This window comes from Macadamia integrifolia, unplaced genomic scaffold, assembly GCF_013358625.1.
Source record: "Macadamia integrifolia cultivar HAES 741 unplaced genomic scaffold, SCU_Mint_v3 scaffold641, whole genome shotgun sequence".
Classification (NCBI taxonomy): domain Eukaryota; kingdom Viridiplantae; phylum Streptophyta; class Magnoliopsida; order Proteales; family Proteaceae; genus Macadamia; species Macadamia integrifolia.
This window is the reverse complement of record NW_024870504.1, coordinates 87,289-108,877: the sequence shown is the minus strand read 5'-3', so window position 1 is coordinate 108,877 and position 21,589 is coordinate 87,289. Positions and strand designations below refer to the sequence as shown.

Here is a 21,589-nt window from a genome sequence, read left to right as displayed (position 1 = left end):
CCAAAAAAAAAGAGCATAATTATATCATATTACATTGATATTTCTATGTTGTATATATGCATAATTATATAAAATTGTCATCACTATATTATTACATATACTGCATGCCGAAGCAGGCGCCTATCCAAACGCCTAAGCCAGCGCCTTGTTGCCTTGACAACTATGCCGCCCATATTATCACCCTTGCATTCTGTTAAATCCTTCCAATTTGTCCAACTAAAATTTCCATCTTCAAACATTCAACAATCCATCTAATCTGTTATAGTTGATCTCATAGAACATTTCCTGGCCAAAAAAAGGTTTATCCATGGAAATGACCTGCTAAGCCAGAGATAATCACATAGCCAGCCACACCGCCAAGCCCCAAAGCATTGCTTTGAAATTAGGAAAATTGATTCACTTGCTGACCAGCTGATCCAAATGTTTAGCAACTCGGCTTTTTTATGGTGTCATGCCGTCCCTTTCTTTCTTCTGGTTTTGTTTTACTCATACAACTTGAGCACCATCCTGAAACCATCACTATAATTATAATTTTAAGAGGGTTAATACATCTTCTATCCTTCTCCTTGAGACCTCAATGAGTCCCCCGAAAATTTTTATATGCCTGTACAGCTGTACCACAGAAGCATATAAACATGGCAATTTCCCATTGTTTTTCTATATTGCATAAATGTCTTATGGATTTTTCGTTAAATACTTTAGGGGCTTATACATGCTTTTGATATGCAGGTCGCTCGAGATATCTTCTATGGTTAGTGTTATCCTAATTCCATTTCCCTTTGACAGATTTTTTACCTGACAAATGGACAAATGAAGCGTGTTGCATCCTCCAATTCATATGTATGCTTTAATACAAGTCCCTGTAAAAAGTATTGTCGAAGTTGATGGACATGGCCATCTGTTTCTGAAACTTGTATCTCCAATAATATTGAAGCATCATGCATGATGTGCGCCCATGTTCATAGTTTTTGTGTTATATTGATAATCACATCTAAAAGTTGCTTTGGCTACTTCATATGCCCTTACATTGCATGAAATTAATAATTCAACATTGTACTTAGGATGCTGTAGGGTTAGCTAAAGAGGTTAAATTTAAATTCCTTTGAAACATGTGGATGCGTCTGATTCCTGTTACTGAACCTGATGATCTGCTTTGTAGGTGTGGCAGAATATGTTGATCAGAACCGTAAACTTTTCTCCATGATGAGTGCTATTTTCCTCAGCCTTGTAAGACTTGAATCTGTTGTGTTCTTCCTATTATGACTGGGGTCTTCAGTTAATTCTTCACATTTAGAAGTATTGAACAGAATAATATTAGCAATTTAATTCTTTTTTCTTGCAAGAAACAAGTCATACTTGTCTTAGGAGCAACTTTTTTTTTTTTAACTACCGTTTTTCAGTAACATATTAAGGTCATGCAATTACATGAGTATGACATACTGGGGAGGGTTCTGTGAAGATAGGAAACTTGGATCCTTATTTTGTGACATAACAAGAAGAAAAATTCAGATGTGTGTCTGGCTTCTGAGGAAATACAACAGAACACCACTGAGTGCTCTGTGCATAAAATGCTTCATCATTTTGACATGCTGAAATTTATGGCTCTGTAAATACCATTACCAGTCAGTCCATCGCCTGTTTTGTTTTTGTTGTAAATCCTGCTTATACATTTGAAAATCAACTCAACTTGACAAAGCCTTATCCCGACTAGTGAATCTGTGGCGGTCTACTCTAGGGAAAGAAATGTATTCTGGCAGTCCACTCTTTCTTAGGGCCACATGCTTCCACTAAACCAAAGCCCTTACATTTTCTCTCACTACAATGCACATTCTTGGCCTTCCCCATTGCTCCAGTCTTCAACTTTCACATCACTTGGCCTTAAATTTGTATTTGTATACCAATAGCTGGTAGCTAGAAGCTTTCTCATGAGGATACTATATTACTGTGTGAACTGTTTTCCCTTGAGTAATCATTTCAAGTTTCAATATTATGTGTACCAGGTTCCATGGATGCAAGTGAGCAGATCAAGGCCATTGCTTTTAATGGTTAAGCCAGCTGTATTTTTTGTAGCCATTGGGCTGGGATCGTACGTTCTCTCTTCGTCTTTTACCCTTAAACTACTTTTTAGGTTTTATCTTCTGTTGTGGATCTTTGCAAATCAATCTGAAATTCTGAATACCGACTTGAATTTGCTCATGTATTTTTGGGCATGGATAAAAGTACTTTATAGCTTGTATTTTTTTTAGAGGTCCACATATGACCTGTTATGAAAAGTATGGACCTTTTTGTGGGGTGAAGTCTGCTTGTAGATTTTCCTCCAATCAGCTGCCTGTGCATCAATCCACAAGGGTTTGATTGCTGAACACCATCTGAATGGGCTGTGATTTAGAAAAGAAAACATAGAAGTCAGTCGATTGCATTGGTGGTCTTTTTCTTTTCCTCCTTTTTTCTGTTGGCATTCTTGGTGAAATCCTGGGTTTGAGAACCCCTTTTGGGAGTCTCATCCACAAACAAATAATACCTCAAGGTGGATCTTCGATCACTAGGGGACCCGGCCCAGTCTGCATTAGCAAATCCTTCAATTCTGAGATGATTATGCACCTTGTATAAAAGCCCTGGCATGGTGTCTTCTTCAAATATCGCAATATCTTCATAACAGCCTTCCACTATAAGGAAGCCCCCAAAACAACCTTAAGAAGGTCTATACTCAGCTATGGGCCCATCCAAAGAAATATAGCCCAATTATAAGGAGGTAATTGCAATCTGGTAACCAACCAGAAAATTTAAGGGGTCACTTTGGTAGATAAATAGAACAAAGGACACAACATGAGATTTATATTTATAGATCAAAGGCAGAGTTGGAATGGACAGATATGGATAAAAGGAGGAGGGAGGAATAATATGGGAAAGGAGTAAGGTGGTTGTAGTTTAGGCCCTCTTTGGTAGCATTTTATTTTTTATTTTTGTTCACAAAAACGGGTTTGGTTGCATTTGATATCATTTATGGAGCTTGTTTCTATTTAAAAAAAAATGATAAAACACAAAAACCAAAAAGAGATCATGAGTCATTTTTGTGTTTTGGCCAAAATTGATTTTAAGTTATTTTTGCGCTGAACTTTAATGAGCACGTGCTTAAAGACCCAATGTGGAAGGGTAAAGTAGTCATTTGCTTTCTGCTTAGAAATCCAAGCCCTTTGCCCCCTCTTTTTCAGTCCAAAGTGGAGAAAGGGAGATAAAAAAAGATGGGTGAAGGGGACATCTCTTCACCCATTTCTTCAAAAAATCATTTTGCAGATGGAGATACCAAACTATTTCTTACAAAAAAAACCATTTTTGTCAAGTAGTTACGAAACTATTTTTATTTTTTTGATAAAAAATGGTTTTCATTAATGATTTTTGTTAAATAGGTAAAAAGCAAAAAAGAAAAATGATACCAAAGAGGGCCTTATATCATACGTGGGTTGTCCTCTAACTTTTGACAGGGGAACCAGCGGAGAACCTGGTTCTGATTCATATGTTAGAACTCCTTCATATGAAGGCGAATCAAAGTGAAAATTCAGAAGAAGCTTCCTTACTACCTGCACTCTTACAAGGAACCAGCGATAGGACCAAAATCAGATAAATTACTAGCTTTTTCATTCACTGCAATTGGGTTTGCAGAAACCAGCTAACCAAAACTGAAACTGTTAGTGTTTCTCACAATAGGGCTTTATTTGGGGGGTGAGAGCCAAGGGTAATAGATTACAAAGTAACTACCCCCAGTGTATTACACCTCAAACAAGACAAATAAGACTCACTAGCTAGGTTGGCAATAATCAGAAATAGAACCAGGAGAACAAGAGAACAATAACCAGAAATAACCCCCAAAGAATAAAGGACAAACAGTAGTGACACCCAACCAGAGACTCACATCCTAGGAGGGAGAAAAGGACCTGCGGCTCGGGGAAAAAGGTATGCTTGTGGCTGGATCTCTGGAGCTCAAATTCTGGTCAATGGTAGGCCCTGGTATGAAGGATAAAACCTCCAAAGATGAACTGATTCTGTCGGCTGATGTGAAAGTTCTGGAGTTTCTTGATTTCAGCCCTTGGAGAGAGAAAACAGGAGATTCTTCAAGAATCGAGGTTGGACTGCTTGGGCAGTACTGTGATGACGATCGAGTGATCCTTGGACTGCTAAGAACAGACCCTGAAAAGGACCTGTAAATCAGAACTCAGATGTAGCAGGTATGGGGATTGATTGGTTTCAAGAATGGGGTATTCTAGCTGGTCGATTCTCACAGTAACAGTAGCCAGAAAACAGAAATTAATATTAGAAAATTGAGAGTACAGACAAGAGGATTGTGGGTGGGAGTGGCTATCTCGGTCCGGGCATCTCACCCACAGCTATCTCGGCTGTTTAGAAGCAATTGACTGCGATATTTGTTTATTCAAATCTGAATTTCTGAGTACAATAGAGGGCAGAAACTATGCTATCAGCAGTCACATTAGAACTAGGAGTTGTACTCCAACTAGGACTAACATCAGAAACCTAGTCTAACTTAGGAAACTAATTAGTCACTAACTACTAGCCACTAATGGGCCTTATTACATAAATCAATGGGCCCCATGGGCCTTTATTATTGACTAATTAAATTAACCACTTAAGTGAGTAAATCAATGGGCCCAATGGGCCTTTATTAATAACTAATAAATTAACCACTTAAGTGGACTTACGTGGAAACCGATAGCCCTATTTGGGCTGGGCTTTCTTCTTGTGATACCTCAGCCCAAAGTGGGGATCTACATCGAAGGGTCTAGGTTGCCCTAGAGTAGAGATGTTAACATCAAGGTATGAGGAAGAAAGGAGAAGAGGTGGGAGAGATCGAACTGATTGCTAAGGTCCAACAGTATTGCTGGAACATGGTAATGTAAGGGTAGGTTCAGAGACTTCAAGGAAAAGTTGAGGAAGGAAAACATGATAATGGAATAAAAAACAGAAACAGAGAAAGGAAGGGGAACAGAGAAACAAGAGAAGAAGACACACAGCGGCACACCACTAACAGGTAATCTTCATTCAAACAATTTCTATTCTACCAAACTCAAACTAAAGACTTACCTCAAACAGGAAACTAAATATAGACTCTTCTATATATCTAAATCTATCTAAAACTCCCATATGAAAACAAGTAATTAATAATTACAAAATAATCCCAATTGCATGGCCTAGATTTGTCAAAATTTGGCTCAATGATGAACCACACAGTTTGCCCCTGCCAGACCCTGCAGTAGTGGGGGCCTCATGCACTGGGTTGCTCTTTGATGAACCAGATAGTTTCCTTCATCTACATTCTGCATCAACTCTCCCCGGCTTAAAAAAAAATTCAACCTTGAGTTTTGTAGAGTTGATGTATGAGATTTACATGATGTACATCTTGCTTTAGTTTATGATAAAACTTTAGCAGCTTACGAACATTAGGAATGTAGTCTTGAAGTCGCAGAGCTTTTTCTTTGAAAAACTGTGGCAGAGTCACAAATTCCATCTTCTCATCTTCACGAACACTATTAGATGTGAATGTTGTTTAGGGAGTCCTTCATAATTCCTTGCTTTTTTTTGCTTCATTGGGCTGAGGGATTGCACAATCGTCTTCTTTCAACTCATCCTGAGGCTGCATTGTGGGTTTCACTTCGACTAGATTTTAGTTGTCACGTTGCTATCCTTTCAAAACAAAATTGTGTTGTAGCCTTGTAGGTGAGGGGGATTTAACATAGATTTGCTTCAGGATCAAGAACACCTTGTTGAGCCTTCAATCATTGTACCATCTTTGATGATGTGTTTTAAAGAATCAAACACCTCAGAAGAAGCACCATCAAAATAAAGAGAAATTGAAAATTCAAAGAAAACATCATCTTTCGATTCAACGACAATTTCTTGGGTCTTTGATATCATCTCCATTATAGACCGGGAGATGAAATTGTCACTCCACCCATCATCTATGAGTAAAATGACATTTTTTTTTTTTTTCTATCAGGCAAACAAATGCTGGTCTTGAAAACGTATGTATGCATGGCCAGGTTCGGCTCTGATACCAAATTGGTGCAATCTTGGGTTTGAGAACCCCGTTTGGGATTGCTTCCAATTATAGGGAGGTGATGGCAATATAGTAATTGACCAAAAATTTCAAGGGGTCACTTGGTCGATAAATAGAATAAAGAACTCAAAGAATTATATTTTTAGATCAGGGGAAGACTTTGAATGAAGGACAAATATGGATAAAGAGGGGAGGTGCAATATGGTAAAGAAGTGAACGTTGGGCTTGCAGTATCATAGTGGGTTGTCCCCTACCTTTCAGCTAGGGCAACTAGCGGACAACTTGGGTCTGTTTCGGATGTTAGAATTCCTTCATATGAAGTCTGATCAAAGTGAAAATTCAGAAGAAGCTTCCTTTTACTACTAGAATGCTCTTACTAGGAACCAGAAATAGGACCAAAATCAAGTAAATGACAGTCTTTTCATTCTCTGCAATTGGGTTTGGCGGAAACCAGCGAACCAGACCTGAAACTGGTAGTGTTCTCACAATAGGGCTTATTTTTTATTTACCTATTCTTTTTTTTGGGGGGGGGGGGTGGGGGGGAGATCCAATGGTCTAGTTTTCCCTAGAGTAGGGATGGTAACCCCAAGGTATGAGAAAGAAAGGAAAGGTAGGAGAGATCAAACTGATTGTTAGGGTCCGACAATATTGTGTAACAGAAGACATGAGTTACACAAGGTTTCAGTGCATAGAACAAGAAACCAAGGAGTGGAATATGGCAAACCCGTTGTACATGTCATTAATGGGGCCTTCCAAGATTGGGGATGGGCGAAACCAATAACTTCCCTAGACATACAGTTGTAAACACAACTTTCATTAACAAGTGTAAATTTCTCTTTCACGGTAGAGAGAGGTAGAGTTGTAATGGGCTTAAGAGCGGCACATGCCAGACAGAGTATCACAGTATACATGTGGCCCAACGCATGCCAGACACGGAGTGTCATAGTATGCATGTGGCCTGATGAATGACCAACTACCAACGAGGGACGGAGCATTTCCAACAAAACCAAACAAAGCCCTATACTTTCCAACCATGGTGGCCAACATCATGGTTGGTCCCCATTCACCAGGTTTGACAACAACTCTGACGACGACGGTAAGAAGAAAACCATCAGCTCCAAAGTTGGCACCACCCACCGTAAAAAAGGCTCGACACCACACCAAGTTGTATGTCATCAACAAAAGTCCCAACGGAAAGGCATGTGCGGTATAGGGAACACTCAGTTGTTGGCCATCTTTTGACCTTGAGATAGTCAGGAATGGCGCCATTGTAACACCCTGAATTTTGAAGCAGCTGTTCCCCAGTGTCAGGACCTAACGGGCACAGGGGAAATAGGCTATTATCTTATGGATCACACATGTACAGCAGTAGAAGGGAGAAATTGGAAGATTTAATAGTCAAGTAGGAGGGGTAAAATAGTCAAAATCTGTGGGAATGGCCCCACACATGTCCGGTAATGAAGACAAAGGATTAGTCTGCTGGAAGGCCAAAAACGAGGTAACCAGAATACTGAAAAATTAGGTTTTCTTTGTGTGGCCCACTTCTTTGTAGCATTGCTCCTTGTTCTCCCACCATATGTAGGGGTCTATTTGAGGATTTTAACCCACCATTTACCTTAGTGGGCAGTGGGGCCTACATGGGGTTATGAGATGTTAAAGTTTTAGATTAATTTAAATCAAGTTATAGGGTCCAGCCAAACACCCCTAAGGTCTCATTTGGGCTGGCCTATAAATATTTTCTATCATCCCTAATGCCCCATTTGTGCCATACGGTTACTGTTAGCAGAAAAGAAAAGAAGAAAGAAAAGAGAAGAAGAAAGGAGAAGGAGAAAAGGGAACAAGAAAGAAAGGAAGAGGGCTTCTGCACCTAGGGCTGTTATTGAACAGTTCAGCTAACAGGTATGAAATTCTGCCATGTACAATTGCAGAATTTAAATTGATTCATCTGAATTCATCATTAGGATTAGGGATTTCAGTCCAATAAGGTCTGTAATTAGATTCCTGTGCTCTAATCACCTTCCCAGTAGAAGAATCTTCAAAATTTAACAAGGTTCTGAGACCCAATTGGCTTGAAACCATCTCTATAACCTAGAACAAAGGGCTTTCAGTAATCAGGGTCAATTCCTGCAAATTGATGAGGGAATGAGGCTGATTGTAGCTTGAATTCTACAGTAGAACAAAATCAGAATTAAAATTGGATTAAAATTGGATTTTTGAAGCTGTTGATCAGAAATTATTTTCAGAAAAATCAAGTATGGAGCTCAATTGGAGATAACATGGGACTTTGGTGACTATAACCTGATCATTACAGTTCTAATTTGGTGTTTAAGAGGGGGAATTGATTCAATTGTGCTAAAACACCTAAATTCCCATCTAAATCCTGGAATTTCTGAGATTGAAATGTGTAGATACCCAAATTAGCTAATTTACTACTAGAGGTGGGTCAGTATGCTGCCCACATAAGCATATAAGACTCTCCATACAAGGGTAGACCAATTAGGCTATAAAGGGAATCAATTTCTAGGCTTACAATGTACAGCAGTAGTAGTGGCAGAATTGGATTCTACAGAAAATGGGCTCCGGTAGGCTCGATCGGCCAGCTGGTTGGGCCTAGCCATACCTGCCAATTAGAGGTTTAGAGCCCTATATGGCTGTTGGTTGGGTCTGGGTGCACCCTGTACAAGGGTGGGGCCTACAGATACGTACTTAGTAAAACTTGGCTCTGTAAAGATGACTCTGGTATGGATTCCAAAGCCTAAACCTGTCACTAAATTGGCTTAGAGGACTTTGCCATAGTCAGTGAATGTACATAGGGTGTGTAAGACTATACCCCTTTGCAGAAAATAGTACAATGAGGAAGAAGACTGCATTGGGAATCAGCCCAATCAGCTGAGGTCTATGATAACCCACAGGTTGCCTCCTGTGGGTGTCTGATGACCTCTGTACTATGTGGCCTGGTCTATTTAGAAAAATAGGAAACCCGAGATTGTGCAGATCATGTTAGTGACCTACATAGGTGTTATGGAGCCAAGTTGGTTTAGTAGGTAAGTTGTTGGGAGAAATGCTGGTCAGGAATCAGTGCCTCTGTCTAACAGTTGGTTTGGATTCTGGTAAGGGAATTCAATAGGAGTTTAGGAAGTTGGGTTGTCCTTGGATAATGAATACTAAAACTAACCTAAAATATTAATTGTTTAATTAGGAACCTAAGATACTCGGCAAAGATACGCGTGGATGGGAACTCAATGAAAAGGCATCAGATTCGGGTATCAAGGTGGGTGGGTGATTGTCTTGCAACCCAGATCTGTTCACGAGCAGCAACATCGTCATCGTCGTCGTCATCGACAGTTTCGTCACCTTTGCTGACTAGACCACAGGTCATGGCAACAACCAATATGGAAGGGTGCTGATCGGCGTAGCACAAAGAGGGAGGAGAACCACACACTGAGGCTGAAAAAAGACCACGCACAAAAGGCGGAAAGAAAACATGCACAGAGGCGGAAGGGAAATTGTACAACGGCGGAAGAAAAACCAAGCATAGCGGCGGGAAGCTAAGAAAGAGGAAAACCTAACCCATTTCGCTAAAACCTAGGGTTTCTCACTAACATGAGTGTAGGTTAAGAGACTAAAAGGAAGAGGTAAGGAAGGAAGGAAAAGATGATAATGGAATTAAGAAAAAAACAGAGCAAGGAAGAGGAAGAGAGAAACATGAGAAGAAGAAGAAGAAGAAGGAACTCAATTACACAGAGTGGCACACCACCAACAGGTAATCTTCATTTAAACAATCTCTATTCTGCTCTACTCCAATGTTGGGATTACATATATAATAAAACTCCAAACTAATAATATAAACCTACTCAACTAGGAAATTAAAAACTTATCTCAAAGAGGAAACTAATTAAAGACCCTCCTACGTATCTAACTCTATCTAAAACTCCCATATAAAAAAACTAATGAACTACAAAATAACCCCAATTGCATGGCCTGGTTTAGGTCAAAATTGGCTTAACGATGAGCCAGACCATTTCCTTCGTCTACGATCTGCATCACTTCCTTTCTTCTAGATATTAAATGTTAAACACTAATCCAGTCTATATAATTATGGCTAGATTGCAGTCATTATCATTTTGATCTATGGGTCTTCTGGATTATTCCATCATGATGACTCAATGGGCTGTGTATCATGTAGGTTGAAAAGGCCAGTGAATTTTATGGTCCTCAGCACAACATTTATATGTCTTCCCTTTGTAACAATTTGGGTGCATGGTTTAAACATTTTCCTGCTTTGTGGAATCCATCAACTGACAGCAATGATCACCTATTGCAGACTGCTGCATCTCATCCTATTGGCTTTGAATGCTCTTTTATTAAAGAGCCTTTCGAGTGTCTCTGGTGGTAGAGAATCAGTTTTTTCAGAGAAAGGGAATGCCCGTGCTGTTGTAATTGTTGCAAGCCAGGTCAGTATGTTCTTGGCCAAATCTACGATCTGATGTGGACAGTCACTACCATCTACGATATGATGCCAGTATATTTGGTAAATAGCCAGGGTTGTGGGTTTGATTATTCAACTGCTGCTCCTACGAGTCTTATATTAGAAGTTGTCCTGACTGGGTGACTGTAATCACATATTACATACTTTCATACAATAACAGAAACTTTTTGGAAAACAATATAGGAAAAACTTCAGAGATTTTTCTGCTAAAATCTTGCAAAAGTTCCATGCTGGGGTCTCTTTCCCACAACGTGTGCAACATTTCACTCCTCTAGTCTATAATTATTTTAGTGGTAATTGAGTCTTAATTGTGTTTCTGTAGAAAACACTTCCTGTAATGGTAGCAGTTGTGGAGCAGCTCGGTGGTGCTCTTGGTGAATCAGGCTTGCTGGTTCTTCCTTGTGTTGCAGCACATATCAACCAGGTTCTTATCTCAATGCTTATCTTCTGTCTTTTCAATGTACAATACAATGCGTCACCTCACTACGCACCAAACTTCAATGTAGATCATCATTGACTCTTTTCTAGTAAATTCCTGGCTTCAAAAAGATAAGTCATTTTATAATGCCAAGGAAGCATAACACATGGACGAGCATAATTTGAGGAAGAGACCATGGACAGGTACTTGTTTCTTGCAACATCTTATGTGGTTATCATCATTGTGGATCCAAATGTGGAGCATGGAATGCTAGGAAACAAGTGATGTTTTATCATCTATTCTTTGATATCGTCTCGATTTCGCAAGCTTATATTTTAGTTCTATACCTTGCTAATTTCCTCTTTATTTTCCTTAGAATTGCTTTCCTGTCTGGTTTTTGAGTTATCTATGGAACTTAGATGGCGATCATGTGTTTGAGAAAATACTTACTCAGATGATTGGAGCTGCATGGTTTCTTTATTGTAAGCCTCAAACAATGACTCATGAATTTCCAAGTGTCATCATGGATTTGTGTATGTATTTATTGGGCTGCTGAGCCATATTTTGTGAAGCAGAAGGATGGCTGCTCATGGGATCTACCTGAATGTTTGGAATCAATACACAATACATCCATAGGATTGCAATCAAGAGGAGGTTACCCAAATGACTTAGTGGGACATGTGTATGTTTATATAGAGTAAATCTAAAAAAATAAGTCCTATTCATTAAAATGAATGTATTTTGGTGTAGTTAGTGTTTGTGTGTATGATCAAAAGGGTTGGAAAGCTCAAATATGCCATGAAGACCATCTGAATCATATGAAGACTGATATATGAAGGCTCTTAAAGGATAAGGAGAAGGGCTAAAAATAAGAGTATGGTATCTAAATTTTTTTTAGGATAGATATGACATGCTTCTCTTCCAGCTGGATTACATGCTCTATGATTGACATATCCAGTTTTTATTTGTGGTTGGTTTTTTTGAATTGGGGGTTGCACACCAATCCAGGATAAAGCTCCGTGAGAGCCGGTTGAGGTGATATGGTCATGTTCAACGGAAACCCATGGATGCCCTAGTAAGGAAGAGCAACCAAATTCATTTAGATGGGACCCAGAAGTAGGGGTAGGGCTAAAATGACTATGGATGAAGTGGTAAGAAAGGATATGAATATGGCAGGGCTTGTTTCTAGTATGACCGTAGGTAGAGTTATGTGGAGGACAAGGACCCGTGTAGCCGACCCCATGTAGGGAATGTTCTTATGATGCCACTTTGACTATTGCTGTGACTTCTTCTTTTACCTCATTTTACATCCTTTTGATTCCTTTTGAAACTTCTTTTTCTTATGTCTACTACTATTCTAAACCATATCGGATCCATGTAGTTGACACCATTTAGTTGGGATAAGGTTATGGTTGTTATTGGTTGTTGTTGTTGTTGGTTTTTTCCATAATATAATTTTATACCTTGTATAGGTTGGGGGTGGTTCTGAACTTATTTCAGTTGTAATCATATATTTTGCTTGAGGAAATCACATTATGTTGTTTCTGATCAATGGGGAAAAAAAGGAGTATGCTTATGTGTAGTTGTCAAGGTGGCAAGGCGACTCTCGAGGCGGTGGAGAGGTGCCTTAGGGCTTAGGCAACAAGGTGCGGCCAAGTGTTATTTTTTTATTTTCCTTTATTTTTAACATTATTTAGTATGCTAAATATACCTTATATCATAAAAATTCAACATTAAGCCACATTAAGTCATAAAAAATCAACATTTAGAGAAATGTTCATTTTCTTTAATAAGTTTGACTGTTCAAATGATTTTATTTTTATATAAGATTTTTTGTATTTGGTAGAGTACAAAACCAACTTTACAAAAATTCTAAAATTACTTAAATCTAAGTTGTAATGACAAAATTATTTTCCGGTCAAACTTATTTTAAAGTGTGCAAATGCTGTTAAAATTGTCTGAATGGAAATAATTTTATGGACATTAAAAGAGAAGATTATTTTACAGCACTTTTGGTTTTTATCACTTTTTTACCATGATAAGATTTATAAAATTTTCAGAATTGAGAAAAACCAAGCATTTGAAGGCAATCTGATATCCTATAGGCTCTGCCGTTAGCTAGTGAGACATTGTTAGTCATGAAATGTGCCCTATAAGACTAACCATACAAGGCAAAGTCAGTTTGCATGGGTAGGCAAGAAAGCAATAAATATGACTTCATCCATATTACTTTTTTTTTGGATGAATGAGAATATATTACAAATCAAAGAAGAAAACAGAACATAAGCCACCCAGGCTAGCCAAAGCTAAAACCTCAAACAAGACCAAACAAAAACATGGGACTAAACCCTAAAGAGGGGAGTGAAGCAACACAAAAAGCTAAAAAGGGATACATAAAAAACTAGGGAGGGGGGCAAAACAAACAACTCAGGAGGGGATACAACAAAAACCAGGGGGGAGGGGAAATAAGAGGCAGGTTCCTTCACCCAGATTACTTATCAGAGACAAAGAGAAGGAAGATAGTTGGCAGATCAAGCAGAGAGCAATGGAGAGTATGACAGGTCTAGCAGTCCTATCCACCAGAGGTTCAGATAGTTGGCATCTACTAGTGGTCATAGATCACGACCCATTTGACATAGGCATTGCCAAGTAAATCATCCTAACTTTCTTAGTATTGCCATAGGTGTAATGGTGTGGCCACAAGAGCTTAGAGTGCAAGCTTAGTATAAGGAACAGAAGCTCCACAAGGAGAAGTCCCATATCACCCCAAATGGGACACATCGTTGAATGCTTCAAATGTCATAAGCATGGACACATTGTCAGAGTGCATGAGTTTAGCTCAATGCAAGCTACAGAGACAAGTGAAGAATAGGCAAACCAAGAAACATCAGTCTTTATCTAGTGAGTAGTCTTAATTTTCCATGTGTTGGATATGGAAAGAGAAAATTGAACAGAAGGCAAACAAAATCTGAGACACCCAAGGAGAAGGCTAAGGCAATGGTGAACAAAATTTGGAGAGAAAAGAACAGGTTAGATGAAGATGTCAGTTCATTGGTGGCATAGGCAGACTTCAGAAGTGGTAGAACTTCAGTTGACAAAGAAATAGAGGAGTCTACCATGAGCAGGTTGGTCTTGGACAGAGGCAGAGGAAGAAGGTTGAGGTTAGAAAGGGGAAGATGAAACTGCAAGACAGTCACCATAGAGGCATGGTTCAAGTTTTTGACCGATACCATTAAAATTTTCCACATTTCCACGGTATCTTAGGACTTTGATGCCAATTACCATGTGACTTTTAAAAGTCACTGGCTTCAACCAGTATCGACCAAAATTCTCACATTTTGACCGAAATGTGGGAATTTTTGAGTGGACCATTGGGTTCGATCCAATAGGTTGAACCAACCTTCATAAAACCTTTTCTTGAATGGGAAACCAAGCCTTCTTATTTCAAAATTTTGACCCTCTCCCCATATTTCTTCTCAGTGAAGTGGGAAACTTGGGAAAACACTCAAGATTTTGCCTTTGTGCCATCAAATCTTTATTCTAAGCTTGGATCTTACACATTCATAGCAAATCTACCTAAGGAAGGGAGCTTGGACCAAAAAGTTAAATCCCATCTTCCCCCAAATTTTATTTTTTATTTTTTAATTGAATATACTTGGACACTCTACTTGGAATTGACTGTTGAGACTTGAGAGATAACTAACAATTATGTAACATTATGCTATGTTTGTTTTAAACTTTTAATCATGTATTTCACATTTTTAGTTAGTAACTTATATATAGTTATGTAGTATAGTTTCAATCAACATCTCAACGTACATTAGCAAACTTTGGTCAACACCAAATGTATTATTTTAGGTGTTTTTTCCATGAAACTAATTATGTGAATGTGTTTCACCCAAAAAAAAAAATAAATTATGTGAATGTGTTAGAAATGACTAAAATAGGACGTACACATAAAATTGGCAAAAAAAAAAAAAAACACATTTTGGGGGTCGAAACCCAAGTTTCCACCAAACCGGGAAAATTTCCCTAGTTTCCTCGAAATTTCCCAGATTCGACCGAAATTTCATTCTCCCCAAGGGTCGAAACTAGGTCAAAACCTGATATTTTGAGCCTTGCACAGAGGCTTAGCTAGCTGGACATGACAGTTGGTGGAGAAGTTGAAGAAGAGCACACTTGCAAAGTGAAGAAAGTAGTTATGAAGCCCTCTTGGAAGGAAAAAAGGAGATGGGTAGTGGACACACGTCACACACCTCCCAAGCACTGAGGTGCATTTGGTGGGGGAGGGGGGGAGCACATTATATGTTTGTCAGTGCCTCCAAGTGGACTCTGTAAATGGCAGTACGAGTTCTAGGTGTAGAGTGGTTGTTGTCATCATGTGACAAAAGCTTATTGTTCATTGTAGCTCCTACAACTTGTTGAGGCATCATGATATGATGGGATAATTTTTTTGTAGAAGATGGAGCCACATTGATGTGTTGCACAGTAATGAGAGTGGAATCTAAGAAGCAGTATGTATTGGATGTGACGTGTGTAGGGGGAGCCGGTGTCTGTGAATAGAATCTCCCTCCATGTAGGATTGGAAAGATGCTGTGGGCACTCCCATGGTTGAGTATATTTCTTAAGTAGCACGTATGTAAGGGGAGCTTCGGAAATATCACATTCCAGTCCCATACAAACCAATGGGAGTCTGTAAGAGCCCTTTTGAATTTGTTGTCAGTGGGTGAGAAAGTACCATATGCAAAACAGAGGTGACACATGCAGTATGCAGATGATGAGGAGAATGTGCAATAGTTGTTCTGTGTTCATGTGTTGAAGCAGACAAGTACATGTAGGGGTTGGATATGTGTGTTGCCAACAATTCCAAAGGGGGAGATTGTTGGGGATTTGGTAGTTGTATTGTTCTTATTGTCAACATAGTGAGAATCAACACACACACACAATCAATGTGGGATGACAGTACAGTGAGCACAGAGAATAGTGTCAATATTGTGACTGAGATGGCACAGCTTGTTGGGCAGTGATGTGGACAGAACTGGCATTGGTAGTACACAGTGCAGATAGTGGCAGACAATGACTGAGCAGCTCAGCCAGGGACTAACAATTAGGGCTCGTTTGATAACGTTTCAAGAAACGCGCAAAAACCGAACAAAAAGCGTTTGATAAAACTGTTTCGTTTCACTTATTTTCAGAAATAGAACTTGTTTCGCCATTTCTGGAAACGACTCGTGGCCATTCTTTCGTTGGTTACTATTGACTTCCAGATACATGACTTAGCAAACACCTTCAATTCCGTTTCTGTTTCTAGAAACGGAAATTTATGTTTCTGCTGTTTCTTGAAACAGAAACGGCAGAAACGTTATCAAGCGGGCCCTTAGAGACAACTTGGCAGTGATTATGAGGTTTTTAAGTTGAATTAGCAGCATCTAAGAGGTCTAGCAGTGATTGAGAAGTATTTTGCATTGCCTGTTAGGTCAAACAGTGTCTGGTAGTACACTAGTCCTTTAGAGCATATGGTAGTGGCCACATGGTGATGTGGTAGTTGTGAGATGGTACATGGGGTATACATGTTGTCTGTGTGATGATGATGTGACATGTAAGCTCATGTAATGGGTTTAATGAATGGATGATGGGGTATTGCAGAAAATGGGTGGATGTGTAATATAGATATGCATTATATGGTCATGATATGTGTGATTGATAATACATAGCATGCATGATATAATGATATCCTCGATGCATAGGATGTCTATATATGGCAAGGTGACTTGGTAGGTGAGGTGGCCAGTGGCATCATATGATGTGACCTGTTTAGGTTCAGTTCTTTTGATGAGGTGTACAGGGTCCAAGGGATGTCAGAGTAGCAATGGTGGGTTGTTGGAATCAGCCACAAGGGTATGATGGTCAATTCAGTCTGTGATTTCTGATTTGTAGTATAACCAAGTGGCAAGTGAAGTGATAGGGAGCTGAAGTGGATGGCGGCGGTGGTAGGGCCACCTACTGGAAAGCCATAGCAACAAGGAGGCCTGGCCAAGGGCCATGTCAGGCACACCTCGCATCTTAGCATGGTCATAATGCTACTCATAAGAGGATCATGGCAGGGTCATTGGTCCATGGGGGTAGTTGAGAGAGGCGCAAGGCATAGACCACAAGGGTCATTGCAAGTGTGTCACGTGCAAAATGGAATTGCGGATTTACGTGAAATCACTGCTATTTTCGATCGCAACAAGATCAAGAATTGCATGAGCTTAGGCTTCTGTTGCTGACATAAAAATCTTTCCATGTCTCGGATACAATCATAAGGTTGCTCGTTCTTGTACATAAACCCTTGCAGGTTCATGAATTAGGTAGCCATCCGCTTCTAGGATAGATTCTCTTGTTTGTGCCTCATAAAAAGAATTAGCAGGTTGGTGTATCAACCTTAATGATATAACATAATGAAAAGTTTTTCCATCTCGCATCACGAGGTCTCAATTGGAATGGGTGTAAGGTCACAAAGGCATCAGAGGCTCAAACAGGGTCTATAGAGATTGGGGGCAAAGCCACAGGGGCATCTTCCACGCACAGGGTTGAACAACTAGTTGAGCATGCTTGCACATGGTGCAGGGGCCAGCTAACAACAGCTTGCCCAACACCATGGCCAAGCCCACTTGGGGCATCAAGCTATTCTGGGGTTTGGTTTCAAAATTTTGGAAGTATCGAAGCACTTGTAGGGTGTTCTATGGTTTGCCCCAGTAAGGCTCGAATCATTAGGGGTTAGTTATGCAATTTTCAAATATCACCAACCCTTGAAAGAAAAGGTCAAGAGGTGGAGGGGCATATCTGGAAATAATAAGACCATAATTTGATGCCCGATCGACATCCCAGGTTGAGCCGCGTTTGCTATGTTCCATATCTATGGACAAGTTGATTTTGCCTTGGCTCAAGCATTAGAGATACCATCAGTTAAGACATCAGTGGTTATGCGAAGAGATGTTGCAGTACACGACACACCGTAGCCGGATGACTTATATGTACACTGCACACATTACGCAGTCATTGAATATTCCAGTTTGAAGACTCTTGTTGGCTATGAATCTAAAGCCTGCATAGATACGAATCAAAGGGCTGAAGTGGTTTCCCGCTCTTTGTAGAATATCAAACAATCCGCGTTCGATTTGTGCTATTGGACCAATTGTTGGTCGAAACACGGAAAATTACTTTTCGAGTGACATTGCTCTCTAACTCCCTGATATGACTTGGCGCATCTAAACAGTAAACATAGTGCGCAGATCACGCTGACACCTAACACGATCTAGTGGCCTAGATTTTATCTGAATTTTGGGATGCTGATTTGATGGGCTTGTGATTCTATATTCCACGGGCATATAATAAGAAGCCGCTAGATTCTGTTTAATAGGCCCAGAAGTGCCCTGAGTTTTTGAAGTTTCGCCCATATGATCCATGCTGATTTAAGGGCTGTGGTATAACCTGCATGGCTGCACCCCATGATGCTAATCTGATGGCCTCTGACAGAGCTGTGAGTGATGATGGTGATTTTGAGTTTGTGCAAACATGTGCCACTGAGAAGATTTCAATCACTGGTCTATGATTTCTCTGGAAGCCGAATGATGCGATCCACTGTTCCTGTGCCGATCCGACGGCCAACATCTAGGTCGCATCGTGGGAAGGCGATCCGACAGCCTATAGGCTCTCCCGTCTGCTCGTGACACATCGTGGTCACGAAATGTGCCTTGTAATTACTAGAATTCCTCCAGGTCTTTTTTTGGCCATTTCTTTGCAACCACACTTCTAAATGAGGTGATTCAAGTTGCAGAATTCTCACGAGGTGGAGGATAACGTGGCTGTGCAAGGTTTGTGTGATTTTGGAGCCTCTAAAACCCTACTATTCAAGAAAAACATAAGGGTTAGTTTGTCCATGGGGATTGCATGAGTTCCTCTCCAGCCATCAAGAGAGGATTGTTAAAGCTTCAATGAAGAATAGTGTTGGTGAGCCTCTTTGAAGACAAGAAGAGGTCTCTATAAGAAAAGAAGAGAGAGAAAGGCAGTGGATCCCAATGATTTCCCCGAGTGTGGTGATCATTTGTTTCAAGTCCCTATATGTGTATGCATGTCACATTAGGCTTGGGGTAGGCCAAGTGTTCAAAGAAGAAGAAAATCCCAAGTCAACATTTGTATTGTAAGCTGGGAGGGGACTTGTATTTATATTGTTTATGTAACCAGCGCATTATGTAAGCCCATCTCTATGTGTGTTGGGGGTGTTCCAGTTGGGACTGGACACATCATGGGGGTTGTTGCTCCTTGGCTGTAGTGACAGTCTAAATTGGGTGTTGTCACCCTCACAGCTGCAGCTGTGAAAACTGGGTTGAACCCAATTTATTTGTATTTTTGTTTTGTTTTGTTTTTTATTGGTGTATGTCTGCTTATTTTGCTGCTGACATTGTCTTCTCTAATCCTTCTGCATAAGAAAATTCTTTTTTCGAATATTATAGGGGTTCGTTCCCCTATGTCTAGGCGTGCTCTTAACTTTCTTTCTCTGAAGCATAAACCTGATATTATCATTCTTGTTGAAACAGAGTGTGTTAGTGCTGATCTGTAGGTTTTGCTTTGATCTCTACAAGGTTGTGGAACCATGGGGTTTCTCCCCAGCACTGGCTCAAGGGGTCTAAGTGGAGGAATGTGGTGTTATGACTTGTCAATATCTTGTTCATTCAATCTTCCTAGGCTGCCGTTTCGTTTCTATCATTTTGACTAATCCCTGTAATGATAGCCTATAGTGTTTACTTTGCATTTATGCCCCACCATCCTTAGATGAAAGAACTTTTTGGACTGGTCTATCTGCTTATGTGAGAAATCTTACAATACCTATCTTGGTTTTTTTTTTTGGTGATTTTAATCAGGTTTTATACCTTGGTGAAAAATTGGGAGGCAAGGATCTTAGACCTATTGACCTGGCATGCCAAGAGGCTTTGAATTTTGTTAATAATTTTGTTTGGGTGAGATTCCCGGTTTTACCACTCGAGTACAACATAACTCAACTTAGCCTTATCCCAACTAAATGGGGTTGGTTGGATTTACCTCTTGAGTATTGGCATGAAAATGGTGTTACTTTCAATGGCCAAAGCAGTGGGAAGGCCAGTAGCTCTTGATCTCCAGACTCACCAGGGTTTGCTAGGTCATTTTGCCTGTGTCTTGGTGGAGATTGATTCATCGGAATCCTTCTCTTGTTTCGAGGAGATTCGGGTTGAAGGGTCATGAACCAGGATCCACAAAGGAGTTTTGCTTTAGGTAAAGGGTGGTCTATGAGGATGGGATGAGTTGATGTGGGTATTGCAAGAGAGTGGGGCACGAGATGCAAGCATGTTGTTTGAAGAGGCGGGACGATGAGCTTCAAGCTGAGAAGGATAGGGATGTAGAAGTTCCAGGGGCAAACTATGTCGAGGAAGACGGAGTTAACTCGGCCCGTTCTCATGCTACAAGGGTTAATTCAGATGGAGGATTGATTAGGGAATCTTCTAATCCTAGTGGGAATCAGGTTTATAACCAGAATAGGGAGCGGGGAGCACTGTCTAGCCATCCTCCCCATGGAGCAGTAGAGATGGTCAAGGATTGAAGTATCAGTATCGGTCGGTGTATCGGTAGGCCAAAATTAAGATACGTATTGGAGGGTATCGTATCGTATCGGAGATACGCTAAAGATATGCACATAAATGGATATGAAACACTTTTTTATGCACTTTTGCATAAAAAATTTGTTACAAAAAGCTATTGATAATATGTATTATGCATAAACACTAAATTGAGAGTATTGCACTAAGAATTCAAGGTTTGTAGTTGTCCCATAAATGTAAAATCCTTGTTCCCAACCTTGATTTCCACTTTAGTTAGACAAAAATATGCTTGGCAGAAACTTTGGAACAAAAACCCCTCAAAAAATTGTGTTCTTTTTTAAAAATGACCCATTATGGCCATTATATGACCGTAGCACACTGTATCGGTACGTATCGTACCATATCGCTATGTGTCGTTCGATACATACTGATATGCACCGATACATACCGAAACGTACATTTCACCTAGATTTTATATTTTCCATAGAGTATCGGTACGTATCGGTGCGTATCGTATTGTATCAGTGGTGTATCGGTATGTATCGTAGGATACATATCGATACGAAAGGATTTTAAAAATTAAATGTATCGTATCGGTTTATATTTTCGATATAGATACGTATTGGCCGATACGGTATGATACTTAAAACCATGGAGATGGTGAGAGATGTTTTCCTCACTTGGGCATCGAGTTATGGAAATAGAGGGGCAGTGTTATGAGGCGGCCACGTCCTCTTGGTGACTATGCTTCATCTTCTCGTGGTGGTTGAAAGGGTTAAGGCCAAGAATGGTGGTCTAGAGTTGGTCTCTTCCATCTCTAAAACGGAGTATAGGGAAGGCAAAATTTCTATTACGTTTCCTGAGGTGGGGGCGATCGATGAAGCAGCTAGGAGAGCGGAGCAGTCTGATGACTCTACCAGGGAAAATGGTCTGCAACAGACAAAGGAGGTAGTCAGATATGAAGGTCTAACAAAGTGGTTGATTCTCAATGTTATTAACCA

The 21,589-nt window shown here is 40.0% G+C and overlaps 1 protein-coding gene across 3 annotated transcripts in view; it reads left to right on the top strand.

The window, feature by feature from the left end:
* The window catches only part of LOC122069551 (probable sodium/metabolite cotransporter BASS4, chloroplastic), a 57,935-nt gene that overhangs the window by 27,141 nt on the left and 9,205 nt on the right, over positions 1-21,589 (top strand). For 2 of the 3 annotated variants that reach the window (XM_042633604.1, XM_042633603.1), the window contains exons 9-14: positions 703-751; positions 1,160-1,227; positions 2,001-2,086; positions 10,392-10,521; positions 10,879-10,980; positions 11,063-11,177. In XM_042633604.1, the coding sequence (XP_042489538.1) occupies positions 703-751; positions 1,160-1,227; positions 2,001-2,086; positions 10,392-10,521; positions 10,879-10,980; positions 11,063-11,137 (510 nt within the window). In that variant the 3' untranslated portion in view covers positions 11,138-11,177. The remainder of the gene's footprint in view (positions 1-702; positions 752-1,159; positions 1,228-2,000; positions 2,087-10,391; positions 10,522-10,878; positions 10,981-11,062; positions 11,178-21,589) is intronic. The other variant, XM_042633605.1, reaches the window with a different exon arrangement.